We start from the raw sequence: 16,864 nt of genomic DNA, 5'->3' as shown, positions 1-16,864 counted from the left end.
ATTCATTTTGCTAGGATAAACGGCATAGCTCAAGGGAAAAGCTCAGCTGGAGTCGTGTCCTAAACCTTCTGTCGTTCCTTTTGTCCAGACAGATGACATAGCCGACATGGCCTGAGGACCAACTAATACGATAAATAAGGTATAAAACATGAGGTCTAACAGCATTGCTCAAAATTTGTTATTTCTCTTATACATGCACCACAGCCTTTTATTTTTATTAATTAAAGTAAAATAGATTTTTTTTGCATTTATTGTTATATTTGATGTTTCATGAAGCAAGTAAGTTTTTATCACTTACATTATAGAAGCTTTAAACAGCTGCTCTCTCTACAGCCTCTCATATTTTCTCTCCCAGAGCAGCTGGTGCTGAGAAATATTCCACATTTTCTGACCAATCAGAATTGAGAATTTAACCGCGGCACGAAATAAATCAACATGTGACTGGAATAAATCTTTATTTTCAAAATAAAGAGCACTTTATTCTTATACGCTGTGAATATTTGCAACAATTTGCGTCTGCAATGTAATATACAGAGCATCTCTGAATTCTCTGACATTTACCGCAGATATAATGTCACTGCAGTGTGCAAAAATACAGTATCAGAATTTTTAAAAAAGAAAAAAAAAAAAAGAAAAGCATATATTTACATGCAGGACAGATGAAGCAGTGGCTAGTCTGCATTTGATGTTGTTGTATAAATATATAAATACTCTCAGGTATCGATTAAGCTGGTAACGTATAAACAGATATCGAAATCACATCTTAATTATTGCAAAGCTTTTCAGATATCCAGTAATACCACTAAAGCTGAACGTCAATGACAAAAAGATAACGGTAACAAAAACCAAGAAAAGCTATGTACAAAAACCCCGGGGGAAATATGTTGTCAAATAAATATCTAAAAAATATCACCTTTCTGTTTCATTGGATTATAGGCATGATCCATGAAGGGCTTTTTATATTATAAAATATTAAAAGAGTCAAACCATATTCAAGTGATGATAGAAAGAAATAAAGAAAGGCTGGCATTGACCAGCATCGCCAGTGCTTTTTTTTTTTTTTTTTTTTTTGCAGAAACACTTTCCTAAATCCTACTCGTTTCTGTTGAACCTGTTGCTCACTTCATCAGACTCAGTGTTGGAGTTTCAGGAACATGCTTGATGACATCATAGATGGTGGTATGCAAATCTCGGGCTGAATCGAGCCGTGTCAGAGATCTGCACGATGCCTGAGGAACATCAAAAAGAACATTACATGAAACCGACTCAATACAATCTAGGAGCTTATCAGTGTTAGCATGATAATCAGTGTCTGTCTGCATCCGTATCTGATTTTAACCAGGTGTTAACCTGAAAAGATCGCGGCCTAAGCTGGAAGAGTTTTTCCCCTTTCAACACTAAAAAAAAATCCCCAGAGTGATAAATGTCAGCATTGTGAGCATTGCATGTAAACAGTTCCTTCTAACCAGCTACATCACTCTAGTTAATAATTGGGCTGAACTAGATATGAGCATGGAACTGTTTCTTTAATCCTTTAATACCACTTCTGCTTTAATACAACTGCTCTGCTAACCTTTCTGACAAGTTTAATAAAACAGTGCACCATCTGTATCTGTATTTGTACCTGCCGAGAACAGATTATCTATTCATTCTGATGAACGTATTTGCATCTAACTAAATGGAAAGAGATGGAACAGACGACTGACCTCCCTGGACTCCATTTTCTCAGGTATGGAAACAAACTCATAGATGCCAAAATCTTCAGTAGCATCCTCATGACCTAGCAGAAGAGAATGATACAGATAATCATACATTGATCACCTACATATATGAAATAATGTAAGAGATCAGACAACAGTCACTAAACCTGGAAAAAGACTAAAAAACTACAGTTTATTCAGAGAAATTTGTTTCATAGTAGTTATAACAGCCTTTTCAAAGACAACATATTTAATTGTCAATCAAAAAAAAGTATTAGCACCTTATAATAATTATATTTAAGTATTATAATAATTATATATAATATTATACTATTATTAATAATATTGTCTCTCTTTTTTTTTATGGCTTGTTTTCATTCAAATAATAATAATAATAATAATAATAATAATAATAATAATAATAATAATAATAATATTATTATTATTTCTGTTGTTATTTTTTTTTCTTTGTAATAAATATAATTTTTTTTTATTTTATTACTTTGTCTCTTTAGCTATACTGCTTCTCAGACATCTTAGTATATCCCACATTTGCATTCACTCCCTATTTACATGTCCATTTACTGCTTTCACTTTGTGTGAAAAACAAGCTCGCCGCCTCCCCAGCAAACCACATGCCAGAGTATTGATAGTCTGTAATTGTACAGACATAGAAACTGACGTCTTCATGCTTCCTCAAATATTTATAGCTTACACTGTACCCTGTAATTATGGCCAACAGTTTTGAAGCTGATAAAATGGAAGTAATACATCTGTGTGACCAGCAGCTATGTACACAGCACTGCTTAACAACACACACTTGTTGCATTAGTATATAAATCATGTAGGGTGCTTACCTGAGCGGTGTAGACCTTTCTGTTCTGGGATAGGCCTAAAAGCGGGTGGGAGCAAAGGAGACAGCATTTAACCACAGAGTAAAAAAAAAAAGTAAATATGTCATTCTGTAAATATTTAATCAAGCCCCAGTTTTCTTACCTGCTATAAATCTTCATGAATGCTGTATTAGGGGAAAAATATATATATAGAATTAGATATAATATCATAGCCTAAGGATCAGAATGTCCCCTTCTCATGAACTAGAGCTGATTTGGATAAAACCTGTACAGCCAAGCCTGCTCATAGCTGCAGTCAAATTATGGAATAAATTGTCATTTGCTTAAACTCAAATCTAAGAACAGCTTGCCTGGGTGAGACTTTCTATAAACACTTAGTGACAGACTTGTGTATGTGCACACAGCTTATAAATGCATATCCACACACACACACACACACACACACACAAGACACTACCTTTTGACGGATGGCAGGACTTCCAGAAGAGCACAATTAACATGCAGACAATAATGAGCAATGAGAAGACTGCAATGACGGCTAAAGAAGACACTGCGGTTTCCTCCTGGACAAGATTTTCTCTTTCTGGAAACAGATGTCTTTCTTATTAGGCTATATTTTTCAAATTCATTTATAATTATACAATAATTGATTACTATCAGTGTGGTTTGTGGCGTCAAGAAAAAAAAGGCATCTAAATTAAATAGACATTTGCCTTAAAAGATGTCAACTTATTAAGTAATAAGTAAACTTCACCCAGATATCATTACCCAGAACAAATATTTGAATTAATATTTGTAAAATGAGTGAAATTCAATCTGCATTAACTTCTTATTCCCAATATCTGTGAATTTTAAAGCTGAGATAAGCAGAAAGCTGGAAATTTAGACAACAGCCGGCTCTTGGAACAGCTGTCAGCCTCTATTTACTTTTCATGCGACACGCATTTCTCATAAGGTATTGTGATATGTGCCTAGCAACTGAAAAAAAAATAAAATAAATAAACAGTGGCCTTTGTTAGGCATAGACCATGCTTATCGAACCATTAGACATGTTGAGCCCATAGCTGAGAAAAAATATCTAAATTAAAACCGAACATCCTGATAAATATCCAAATGAATATTAGCCCATTTTTACCTTTGCCAAGATTGGCCACCACGATCGTGAACTGAGTCTCATCCTGTTTATTGGTTATGTTGTTAAAAGCCCTGCACAAGAAGTTTGTTGCATGGCCCAGAGTGTGAGAAGCAAGCTCAAAGCGAGGGCCGGTCATGAGCACTTCTGTGCTGTTGTCGTTTCTAGAGATCCACACGCAGGTGTTGGGAGGGTTCGAGTCAGCCAGGCAGTCGAAAAACACCATCTCGCCCTTATTTACAGTGAACACCTCGCCAATTTTCAGACCCTGTTCACAGTTCACTTCCAGGTTGTAGGGGCCATCTGATGGAGGAAACTCTCATTAACTCTCATTAACAGTTCACATCAAGATTTACTTACAGTATTTAGTGTATTAATTAACACTATTAGCGTTAGCAGAAGTAATGTTAACACATGTATAAACGAGTATGCAAGCATTAAATCAATGACATGGTGGTGTGATGCCATTATCATCCCTTTTTTGATTACTTTCATATAACATCAAACCTCATTAAAATGTTTTATTCCCTTTATAACACGGTTGCTGTTTATGCCCTTTGGCTGCTCCCTGTTCAGAGTACGATCCAAATATTTGACCTGGCACAGGTTTTATGCTGGATGCCTTTCCTGACGCAACCTTCCCATTTTATTCGGGCTCGGGATCGGCACTGAGAGTTAACCCTTGAATGGCTGGATTAGTTCCCTGTCTGGGAAGCGAATCCAGGCCACGGCAGTACAAGTTGCAAGATCAGGCCACTGGACCACCAGGGAACTGTTCCTTTTATAACACAGCAGTTTGCCAATTATTCAATTATTCGGTTAATTAAGAACAGCATATGCTTGTTTAAAATTCAATAATGTAAAAATGTCTGTTAGAGTTTATCACTTATGATATAGCAACTATGCATAGTTTCATCATATCAATAATATTTTAGTTATTTTTTTAATATAGAAAAAGTTATGTATTAAAGAGAGTATGTTCATAGAAACCTTGCAGCCAGAGCTGATTTTACAGAAAATTAATCAAGATTTTCTGGCCAATCAGAAGTGAGTAATGAAATAAATAAGCCAAGACCTAGGCAAATTCTTCATTCTGATTGGTCAAAATGATTGGTGTTTACTCTGATTGGTCAGAAGGTGTAAATTGATATCCTTAACAGCAATCTGATGACAATTTCAAGGCTGCAATGCAGATCACAGGTTACTATTAATGTTCTCACTCTAATACGATACAATTTCTACAGTACCAGCTCATTCGCCTGGACTTATATGTTTAAACTATTTTCTGAAAGTAGATTTTTATTCATCATTTTTAAAAGAATTCTTCCATGTCAGGGTTAAAGCTGCAACTTTAACTTCTAAAAGAGAAATTTTAAAGACTGTGTACTTTGCATTTTCTCTGTAATATATCAAGAGAGATTAAAAAACTAGAAGCTAGTGAGGGAATGACTGTTCACAGCAGTTATGATGTCTGGAAAACAAGTTCCTTCATCATGTGACTTATAAATGTTTTAAAACATTATAATGGAGCTTAAAAAAATAAAAAATAAAAAAAATCACACCACCTCCAGACTTCATATGAAAGCACGGCTCATTCATGTTTTATTCCTCACTTAGCATACTTTCTGTTTTATTTTCACATTCCATAACCTGCCTGAGGACCTTAACCTGGAGTGTACTTTTTTTTTTTTGCAAGAAACCGAAAATAACATAATATAAAAATGTCATTCAGTATTACAGTGCACATATTCTCATGTGCAACCCTGCACAGCCAGACAAGCGGTCACTACAGGGTGAACACTAACCAGTTCTCATACAACAAGAGGAACTTACTAGACACAACCCATAATAACTTAGTAGAGCCTGGGATTGAGGAGGTTATATATATGAGAATAGAAGTACTGGAAGTGAAAGAGGGAAGAGAGAAAAGTAGACCACTCACAGAACACACTGAGCTCCATGTCTTCACTTTGGTAATGGCTGATGGGGTTATGGACCGCACAACTGTATGCACCAATGTCCTCCTTCTTCACTGGGTTGATGTGCAGAATGCTGTTGTCCTGCAAGAAGATATGACGCTTGCTTGGGATGACCACATAGTTGTTTCTGAACCAATCATACTTAGGATTAGTTCCTTTCTCCACAGTGCAGGTCAGAGTAATGTTGTCCTGATCTTCCACTAGTGTGCCTTTGTGGCTTGTCTCAACCACAGGGATGGAGAGAGGCACTGAAAAATACAAAGACAGTAAAACTCCTTCTTAACAGAGTTGCATTAGGAACGGGTCCTTTATGTATATAATAACCTATTCTTGAACAAACAAAATTTCTATGGCCATTTTGTCCCCGTTTTGTTTTTTCAGCCACCATTTCGGTTGTATAAATTCAGAAAAGTAACAGATATTACTCATAGCTCTTCTGTAAAAGTTGAGCTTTTTCAATTCTTGAAGCTCTCTACTGTGATAAAAAACAAAAAACAGCCCACTTCCCATAGGATTGCACAGAATTTAACTGCTGGTTGAGGGGAAATGTCATAACCATCTCCATATTAGAGAAGCGAAACCGTTCTTACCGTTCACTGTGATCTTCACATTCTTGATAACAGTCTCTGATTCTGTCTGACCATTGAGGATGATGTTGATTTTTAGCTGGTAGTCTCCCTCATCTGCTTCATCCAAAGACGTGAAGTTCAGAGAGATGTTGGGTGGAGTGATATGCTCCAGTGTTTCCCTCAGGACCATGTCGTGGATCACTTTACTGTTATCGAATGTGACCAGATGACTGGGATTAGGACTGAGCTGAAACCAGGTGCCCTGGAACTGCGCTCCTTCTTCATTAAAATTTTTTTCCACTGCTACAAAGAGCGGCTTGCCCCTGATCCCGTTCACGACGGACGGCAAAGAAATGAGCTCGGGGTTAGCACCTTTGACACAGAAACAAAAACAAGTTATATGTGTGAAACCCCAGCCAAGATTATTATGCTGACAGCGACCACACCTACTCGTGTAAATGAATACTTGTACTAAGGAAAAAACAACGTTTATTCATTACAAACCTCAAAGATAATGATTCAAAAACTGTTTTTCTTTCTAATAATCAAACACATTAATACTTAAAACACGAGGATACTACAGCTAACCACTTCAATGCATGAACTGCATAAAATATAGTACATTATATACTAATTGTAACAAATGTGAATGTTGCAGGAATACAGTTATTGTAACCATCCTTCCATTTTCCGAACCTCTTATCCTACACAAAGTGGAAAGAACCTGGATTCTCTCCAAGGAGACTCGGGACACAAGACAGGAGACGTGCCAGTTCATCAGAGGGCACAATCACACACCATGGGCAGTTTAGAGATGCCAATTAGCCTACCACACATGTCTTTGGCCTGGGAGAGGAAACCTGGGTACCAGGAGGAAACTCCTAAAGCATGTGCTGCACAGGGCGGAGGTGGGAATCAAACCCCAACCTCGGAGATGTGAGGTAAATATACTAACCACTAAGCTAACTAACTTGTGCGTCTTGTTTATATAATAAATCAACTTCTAATTTTTGTCATTCATTTTACTTTTAAATACTGTGGGTACTTTTTTCACTGTCACTCAGGCATGAATAAGGTTTTGACACAATTCCTATGTTTTTTTACATAAGCATCATTTTTTCCACTCTGACCACACCCAGAATGGAACCAAAATATTTTCCTTTCATGCAACAGATATGAATAATTAATCAGTTTCCTATAGCCATAACAAACTAAACCTAGCATGCACCGAAATTCTCTTATCCTCTTCGTAAGTCTGTGATCTTTCAAATCAAACCTTGGATTTGCATGCAGGCGTTTCGGGCACTGCAGTCTGTACAGGTTTCTCTGTTTTTCTTTTTACATTGGCCTCTCTGGCCTTACTGTAAAACATGAACATCTATATTTCAGTGACTTCATTAACCAAAGCAAAAACCTAAAAACCTCTGTGTTTATGATGTTTGTGCACATGCTGCAGTTTAATCACCTCTGTAGCCTGATTCACTCGATCTGTCCTGTAACTGGCAAGAGCAAATATTGACAGGCTAGACTGGATTATTGTAGCCAAACATAAGATCCTTTTTAAATTGTCGAAACTGGTCTTTGACCAAACACTATAAGCTGTGTGAAGGAACTGCTGGCTATTAGATCATGTCACTCTTCTCCCATATTAAAGCAACAGACTTTAGCTCGCTCTTGGAGGAGCACACAATGAAGAAGAAAGCACAAACGTTCTAACTAAGAAATATTCTTAGAAAGTGTAATATGCCGTAGTGAATATAGACAAGGAAGTTTAACCCACACAAACGATAAAGTATAAAAAGGAAGAGATCGGTGATCTCATCTTAACTGACAGCTGCTGAACTGTAAATGTTGCTAGGAAAGGACTATGTGGTTGTCGTGCATGCACACACACACACACACACACACACTTTGCTGTACCATGTTGTGCATTACAATAGACTCCTGTGTAGCTCATGTTGTGTACTAAATAATAAATAAGAACACCCCTATAACACATGACCAGCTCCACAGAGCGATGGCCGGAGGGTTGGTTTGGGTTGTAAGGGGGTGGGGGGGGGTGGGGGGGTGGACTGCAGGCTAGAAGTGTGCCACTGTTTACTGCATGCTGAGCTGAGTAGCATGAAACGTGCATGGCCCTTTCTGCTCCTGTTGTCTACAAACAAACCACAGATTGTTGTGGTGACTAAGAGATCTCCCTGACAATAAGTATCCAGACGTGTATTTTCCCCCCCAATAATTAAAGAGTCTCTGAGTAAGTCATACGAGACTATTCACATGGTGACGCTGGAAATTGTTGAGGTGGAATTAAATGGCATTCTAAGCGAGAATCATCGCCTACGTGTAGCAGAAAGGAAAACAGAAACAATAAAAAAAAAATGTATGATCGTCTGAGTCAAGCCTTGTGACCCTTTAGCTGTGCACAACATGTGATGGCTCATAGGATAAAAGGAACATGAGTTTGAGTAAGAATATTTTCCATTATTAGTGACATAAACAAGCATCAAAACATACAGAATAAACAGATGAGGTGACAGTTTTATTTAACTGTGAGCCAGAAAATAAGACAAAAATATATCATATCTTGACAATGTGTTTTACCATGAAAGCACCACAACATTAGATTTCCCCTCTTACAATAGCTCACATCCACAAGCTATGACATAATAGAATAAACACTTGATCCCTTATTGCTGAAGGCCTACTTAAGACCTTATCATCTTACCTGAGATGAGTGGCATGGCACATAGGAGCAGATTCATGAAGGCTGCCACAGATCCCATGTCTGCTAGCTGCTTGTGTTCCAGAGATCTGTGTGACTTCTGACTAGAAGGGGGAACTGGTGACAGCATTTGCCAGGGAAATGAGAGGAGCGCCAGGCCCCTCCTCCCTTGGGACAGCAGGAGGAGAGCGTACACCTGGCAGAGGCTTAGAAAGGCCACCACCTCCTCCAGGACAAGATATGACAAAACAGTCCCCTGCTGAGACACACGGCTCAGGCACGACGGATCGGATCACAGCAAGATATTTCTTAAAAATACACCTGTTTAATGGAAAGTGGAATATAATAGTGTCTCATAGCCAAAGGGTAGATACCAGTGTACATTATTTTATTCTTACTGAGCCACACACACACACACACATAGAATTTGCACAAGGATATGCAAAATTTCACCTGCACACAGACTAGGTTCAAGGACGGGGGCAGGAACGCTCCTGCAGAGTTACCACATAAACATGGGCAACCAAAAATAGTCAGCATGTGTCTGTTCCTGTATGTGATAATGAGATGAAGAAGAATCGTCTCTCAATTAACAAGAACACTAATACCTTAATAATACATTTATAATTTGCATGATTGCAAAAATTAAAATGCAACCTGCTTTTATTTAAGGGTATCATGGAAACATCAGTCTCCGTGGGTGAGAACAGGTGTTTTTATTGCTACCATTATTTAGCACTATTTATGAAATAGAAGGTAAAATTTCAGACTAGCCTTTGATTCTTTGGAAATTTCTGCATCTTTACTACATCAAGCCTGATTCAGGTTACTTAGATTCTTCTTCAGGTCTATTCCATCAGTTTCTACATGCAGTTCCGCTGCTGACCACCAGAGGTCACCGAATGGTTTGTTTTGCTTGAAGTGCCTGATTGGATAAAGGTTAATACAGGTTCCTAACCCCTGTCCTGTAGTGCCCCCTGTCCTGCGCAAGATAGTATTTTCCCTGCTTAACACACTAGTTTCATCTAAGGAAGGCTGTGCATTAGTAGATCAGTTGAATCAGGACAGCAGGACCAGATGGGGAAGCTGTGAAGCAGGAAGGTGACACTGATTACTGGTTAAGTATTTGTGAGAAGTGAATATCTAATGTGCCTTCCCTGTGCTTGACCCACCAAGGTTTGCCTGGATATTCTACTGTGAACCTGCCTTTCCCATGATTTCCTGATATTCCTGTATACCGTTAAACTGTCCCTTTTTTTTAGACTCTGCAACAGAAGGCTTCTCAGTCTCAGAAGTTTTGTTAGTTATATATTTTGGTTTTATATCCTGACTCAACTTCCCATTTTTATCTGGGCTTGGGATGGGTAATGAGAGGTAACATATCAATGGCTGGTTTGGTTACCTGCCCGGGAACCCCAGCTTCGGCAGTACGATATAAAAAGAGACAGAATAATATCTAGGTACAAATGTAGAAAATTCACCAGTTTGAGTGCGAGATTAAGCTAATTATTTTTCCCAAAAACATTTATATCATAAAACCGATCTGTGTCAATAATTCTGGAGCTGACTGACAAATTAATGAGATATAAAAAGGAATTTAACTCATTTCATAGTAAGCCTGTAACATAAATAAAAGTGCAGTGGTATAAATACTTTGGTTTAAAGACATATTTCTCTGCCTTTTTTTGTTGTGTGTGTAAGTCAGCAATAATAAGTGAAGTCAATTTAAAAGAAGACTCTCACTGCTTACAGCAAGTAACACAGCATCACAGATTCTGTTAAAATATAATGACAAGACAGGCCTGTCTGTTCCATAGCTCCTCTTTAAAGGTGCAGTATGTAATTTTGAAACCTGAGATTTATCCTACACTTTCAGTGGTCTTTAGAAATTTAGAAAAGTCAGAATATTACCAGTTTTTAGTGTTTTTTTAGTTCAAACTGCTGTTTATATTTCCAGTTTCTCTGCTCAGCTTTAACTCACCTTCCAAGCAATTGTAATAAAATTGTAATAAAAAAAAATACACAATATGTTCCTATAAAATCCTGATGAGCAACACAACAGTTATCTAATGTTATAACAGCTCTTTATTGGGACACACAAACGTCTGCTTAAAAAACTCAAGCAAAAATAAAAAAAAATAAAAATAAAAAAAATAAGTATTCAAGCTCTCACAACCCCTTTCAGTCAACCAACTCATAACAAATCCATCCATCCATCCATCCATCCATCCATACAATCATCACCCTGCTTAAGCAGGAAGACACACTGCTACAGGCGAGCAGCTTTCACAGTCCCACTGGCAGACATTTTCCAGCGACAGGGGAAGGGCTCCAAACAGGTTCAGTTCAGTCAGGATGCCACACTCCTGAACTCTTGTCCACGTCTGATCCTGAGCTCTTCTTCTTTTTCTTCTTGCTGTGTTTTTTATGCTTCCGCTTCTTCTTTTTCTTTGATTTGTCCTACAAAAGTAAAAAATGCACAGAATGAGGGACCGTGAAGGAGAACAGGTTGCATTCAGACTTGCTGAGTGACAAAATCAACCCTGCTGTTGTTCTACGAACGTTCACCTTTAACGCTTTATGTTAAGCTTCCTCCCGTTAACATTATTTACTCTGTTAGTTAACACTGTGTTAATGTTCAGTGCTCATTATCTTCACGAAAATGAACAAAAAAATGTTATGTCTGTTCATTTTTGGCCTTGCATATAGTAGCCATTGCTATAGAAATTATAATAAGATCAACAATACTGCCAGAGCTGCTGGACAATTAATCTACACCATTAGTGAGACTGAAGAGTTTAAGAGGAATATCAGTTAAGGAAACTTTTAATGTTAATGTACAACATTACTGAACAAAAGTTCATCAGCAGCAGATTGTGGTTATTGACATGAAAATGAGGAAAACTAGCCCTGCTTTCATGTATAGACAACGGGGCAGGGCAGTTAGCGTTTCCCCTCAAGTGTCCAGTAACCCTCTTTTAGGTGGGGGAAAAAAGATCTAAACAGATAAAGAGCAATAAAACTTACTGTGCTTTTCTCCTGCTCTTCACTACTCCGTTTTTTCTTTCTGGATTCACCCTGTTCATGGAGGAGACATTCATCAGTCAGTGCTGAGTGTATACTCTGAATGTAAACCACATACAACTTCCAGAGATGGGTACTCACATCATCGTCTAATTCCGAATCGTCCTTTTTGCCCTTTTCCTCCTGTGAAATGAAAACACTGTCTTAGTATACAGGGGAAAAAAAATGAAAATCATACAGACTGAATAATATATCACCACCACCTTATCTTTCTCTCCCTCCTCCTTGAGTTTTTTCTTTTTCTTTTTGGACGATTCCTGAAATTAAACACGAGATTAATGCCAGTTCACAATCTGAGCAAAATTTGGTACAAGTCAGTCATTGACTACAAATTTACCCTCATCAGAAAATCCACATTTTTTTCCTAATTTATTGCTCTTATAGGAACATCATCGGTGATGAAGCCAGTGTCTTACACCAGTTTATTATTCGATGATAGCAAGTATTTTTTAAGTGCCTTTTTTCCCCATTTTAATATATGCTTTATCTCCTTTTTTAAAATCACAGACTGCTTTTTAAAAAAATAAAAAATAAATAAATGTCTATTCACGGAAACCTTCATCATATTAAAACATATTAAAACTGTTTTCATAAATGAGCCGTGAATAGTCTTGAAGCTGAACTGTTATCCAAGCCATGCTGTTTACCAAATGAATCATCACCTGCTGACCAATCAGATTACAGAATTCAACACTGCATACGATCATAAGGTTTTTAATACTAAGTGTGATTTAAATGGCCGTATGTTATATATAAATAAATAGCCTTTATTTGTCACATATACATTACAGCATAGTGAAATTCTTTCTTCGTATATCCCATCCTTGGAGGTTGGGGTCAGAGTGCAGGGTCAGCCATGATACAGCACCCCCTGGTGCAGAGAGGGTTAAGGGCCTTGCTCAAGGGCCCAATAGTAGCAACTTGGCAGTGCTGGGGATTGAACCTCCGATCTTCTAGTCAACGACCCAGAGCCTTAACCACTTGAGCCCCCAATATAATAAAACTTGATATACTCAGTAACTTACTTTTTAATGGGGTTCTCTTGAAGAATAAAGTGCAGAAGCTTTAATCATTGTGCAAGATCAGTTCAACTCCCAAAAAATTATTTATACAATCACATACCATGGACCATCAAGTTTTTCAATGATTGTAAAGTGTGTGAGCTCTTAAATGTGGTCATAAATAGTGGTTTCTCCCAACAGACAGCAAAGAACACATTACCTTGCTGTCCGTTTCTGACTCTGTGTCCGATTCGTCCGACGCTTTCCGTGCCGAGGATCGCTTTCTTTTCCGTTTCTTCCTCATGCTTTTCTTGTCGTCCTAACATTAGTAATAAAAGAATATATACAAAATCAGGAGAAAAACAGAAGAAAACTCCGTGCAGCTTATGGGTGAGTAAATGGATCTAAGAGAAGAGAGTAGTTAAAACCTGCCGTACCTCATCTTCGGACTCGGATGACGAGCTGCTGGAGGAATCAGAACTCGATGAGGAGGAGGAAGAAGACGAAGAATGCTTGACCACACACAAAAGCAGAGCTCATTAGATATCAAGAATAATGGAAGGAAAATGGGGGGAGGAAAGTGCATCAGAAAAAAAAACAAAAAAACAACAACTCTCTTTCAGTCTCCTGAATTATTTGCAGTGCAGATCGTGGAACACAATGGAGCAAATGTGAAAGATGGAAAGCTTTTCTCACCCTACTGGATTTCTTCTTTTCCTTTTTCTTTTTCTGTAAGAGACACAATTAACATCATTATACATTATTATTACTTCCATTGTTATTATTCCAAGCACTCAGACTTATTTGAGCTTAATAAGAGCTTACCTCTTTCTTGTCTTTATCCTTTTCTTTCTCTTTCTTTTCCTTCTCCTTGTCTTTCTCTTTTTCTTTCTTTTCACCTCCTCCCAGGATTTTCTCTCTGTTTTTCTCCAGCTCCTTCTTCCATCTCTGAAAATTCATTTCGGGTTTTAAAGCCGAGACACTGATTTAAGATCAACCAGCGCAAGTCAGAATATAAGTGTTCGTCTTCTGTACCTCGTTCATTTTATCCTCAAAGTCAGCCAAAGCCCTAGAGCCTTTCTTCTTCTTCTCCAGCTGCTCCTTGACCTCCTCCCTACAGCAGGATGACAAGTGTCGTCAGAGTCAAAGTCAAATTATTAATTAGTCCCCAAAGAGTCTCTAAAGCATCTATCAAACTGCTATAAATATCAAATATGACCTAAAAATGACAAGTGAAATGAAAAGGAAGCTGATTTCAAGAGTATATAAGAGTTAAGCTACAAGACGGAAAGTGGTCTGTCGTTCACTGCATTTAAAGTACACTTAAAAAAGAATCCAGTTTCAGCTGGATTCAGCTGTCCATTCACACCAAGCTAATACTGGTCAGTAATTACACATTAAATTATGACAGCTCTTTTACAAGTTAATACCTCATACCATGTTGGTCGAGGTCTGCTGAGATAATCCTGTATGGTGGGGCCGCTGACAGGCGTAGGTCCTCTGGCTCTAGCAGCAGCTATGGGGTTCATGTACGGCTGTTAGGAAACAAAATCACATTAATGATAGATGTATGATTTAAAAACAATGATCGTGTTATTCTTATGTCATCAATCTGAGGTTGTGCAGAAACTGATGCTGTATAAACAAAAACAAAGTGTGGCGAGCCAGCCAGGAGCTCGACAGGCCAGTAAAAGACCCAACAACCTGCACACGTCACAGGCTATCGTCAAAGTAAGCTTTAGTTAATAAGGATTTTTTTTCTCTGTTATCATGTTTATTAATTTATACATCACCCTCCTGTTGGTGGCTTTTAGATAAGTTTCATTGCAGCAATCATGCGCTGAGATTTGCAAAAAGAAATTATAATAATAATTCAGACACAGACAGACGTTCGCCACTGGATGTCTTTGTTGCGAAGGCATTGAACTGGCTGCCTGTGAGCATGTCATGTTATGCATTGTAAGACAGCTGATTTCAACTCTTAAAGAAACAATTCTTTTACGATGTAAAAGAAGATTTGTCTTCCAAGGCAAAATCGGGCAGTGTAAACCCAGCTTATTCTGCATATGCTAATCACACACAATAATAGAGCAGAGTGTCAGTCAGTGCAGCTTGAAACACTAGTATTTTTCTACATATTTATGGTAATCATACACAATAAAAACGGCACGGTGGTGCAGCTGGTGGTGTTGCTGCTTCACAGCGTCAGCATCCCAGGTTCAATCTTGAGCTTGGGTTTCTGTCTGTCTGAGGTCTGAGTTTAAGTTCTCTCTACCTTAAACTGCTCCTGGGGATGAATGTGTGTGCTGGGGTAACATCTAAGATGGATTCTCAGTGTTCCTGTGACAGGCTCCAGATCCACCGGTGTGGTTACCAGGATAAAGCAATTAGTGCAAATCATAGAATAACTTGACCATTTAACAAAAAACTGAGTATTTATTCCCATCCTGCTGAAAAGAATTATAGATTATTCCCATAAACACACTCCTGACCCTTGTGGAAAGCCTTCCCAGAAGAGTTGAAGCTGTTATAGCTGCAAAAGGCGGGCCAACTCCATATTACATTCATGTGCATGTAAAGGCAGACGTCGCAGTTTTGGCCTGGCTCGCAGTCTCCGCTCTAATTCATCCCAAAGGTGTTCTCTCAGGTTGAGGTCAGGACTCTGTACAGGCAAATAAAGTTCCTCCACACCAAACTCTCTCATCCATGTCTTTATGGATGTTGCTTTGTGCACTGGTGTACAGTCATGTTGGAACAGGAAGCGGTCATCCCCAAACTGTTCCCACAAAGTTGGGTGTCCAAAATGTCTTGATATGCTGAAGCATTAAGAGTTCCTTTCACTGAAACTAATGGGCCGAGCCCAACCCCTGAAATCAATGACATGGAGGGGTGTCCCAAAACTTTTGGCAATATAGTGTATATACTGAACGCATACTAGATACAACTTTATCCCACTGAATTTCTGACAAATGTCAACCGAAGTGAGACATCGTGAGGATAAACATTGAGGTGAAAGCAAAACTAATGATTCCGCCATCTGGCTGCTGTCACTCACACAGGGCGCGTGCAGAAGACCTGAACGTTGCTTAGACACCAGCTCCATAAATCAACATCTATCTGTGAGCTGCTATTAATCCAGTCTAGATATTCACTTACAAACGCAAAGTATTTACTCCATAAAACCATATTTAAGCAAACTGACACTTGTACAGATAGAGACCTTAATCTAAACCGTTACTCCAGCAGGACAGCCTACAGCCTCAATATTCTCTACATTAGCCAGCCAGCTAGCTGCACACTTACTAGCCAACGTGGCTAAGCGGAAGTCGTGCAAACGCATGCAGATGAACACAACGGACTTTATAACGCTTAGATATCCACCAAGACTTTATAAATAGTGTGAAATATAGCGCACACACAGTGCACACGGTCCAAATGGATAAAATAACCACAGCACCAGCTAGGCTAAGCTACGTAGGCCTCGCGCAAGGCTTCCGTTCAGAACAGGGCTGATTGTAGACATTTTGTTTTCGCTGTTTTGTACACAGATTCTTTTTTTTATTTACACATAAATAACTCTAATCTGATTGAACTTACCACCCTGTTGTCCCGCTTCCCCATGTTCAGAGATTTACCTCACACACACAAAGTTACACGCTTTGTTTACATGTCTGCTGCAGCCGCATCGCGCCGGAGAATCTGGAAATTTTCCGCCACCTAGCGGTCACCGGAGGTATTTCAGTGCATTACAATGACATTACTGTACATTACATTGCAGCAGAATACTGTATATTACAGTGATGTATTATTACACTGCATTACA

At 38.4% G+C, this 16,864-nt stretch overlaps 2 protein-coding genes across 2 annotated transcripts; both read right to left on the bottom strand.

Annotated features, from left to right (window-relative positions):
- Positions 1-438: 438 nt before the first annotated feature.
- On the bottom strand, positions 439-9,117 carry hepacam2 (HEPACAM family member 2). The gene is made up of 9 exons (XM_058378103.1): positions 8,960-9,117; positions 6,256-6,606; positions 5,629-5,913; positions 3,690-3,989; positions 3,012-3,137; positions 2,697-2,718; positions 2,558-2,592; positions 1,707-1,780; positions 439-1,229 (listed from the first exon to the last, which is right to left on the bottom strand). Exons 1-9 carry the CDS (start codon positions 9,084-9,086, stop codon positions 1,119-1,121), a joined length of 1,431 nt encoding a protein of 476 aa, XP_058234086.1. The 5' UTR covers positions 9,087-9,117; the 3' UTR covers positions 439-1,118.
- Positions 9,118-11,040: 1,923 nt separating this feature from the next.
- On the bottom strand, positions 11,041-16,791 carry fam133b (family with sequence similarity 133 member B). Its single transcript, XM_058378104.1, has 11 exons — positions 16,639-16,791; positions 14,479-14,576; positions 14,077-14,155; positions 13,867-13,989; positions 13,738-13,770; positions 13,479-13,553; positions 13,262-13,360; positions 12,244-12,297; positions 12,122-12,163; positions 11,984-12,034; positions 11,041-11,416 (listed from the first exon to the last, which is right to left on the bottom strand). The coding sequence occupies exons 1-11, from the start codon at positions 16,660-16,662 to the stop codon at positions 11,303-11,305; spliced, it is 792 nt and encodes a 263-aa protein (XP_058234087.1). The 5' UTR covers positions 16,663-16,791; the 3' UTR covers positions 11,041-11,302.
- Positions 16,792-16,864: the final 73 nt, after the last annotated feature.

This window comes from Hemibagrus wyckioides, linkage group LG24, assembly GCF_019097595.1.
Source record: "Hemibagrus wyckioides isolate EC202008001 linkage group LG24, SWU_Hwy_1.0, whole genome shotgun sequence".
In the NCBI taxonomy this organism is placed as follows: Eukaryota; Metazoa; Chordata; class Actinopteri; order Siluriformes; family Bagridae; genus Hemibagrus; species Hemibagrus wyckioides.
Note: the sequence above shows the minus strand (reverse complement) of the source record. Positions and strands in the feature narration are given on the sequence as shown.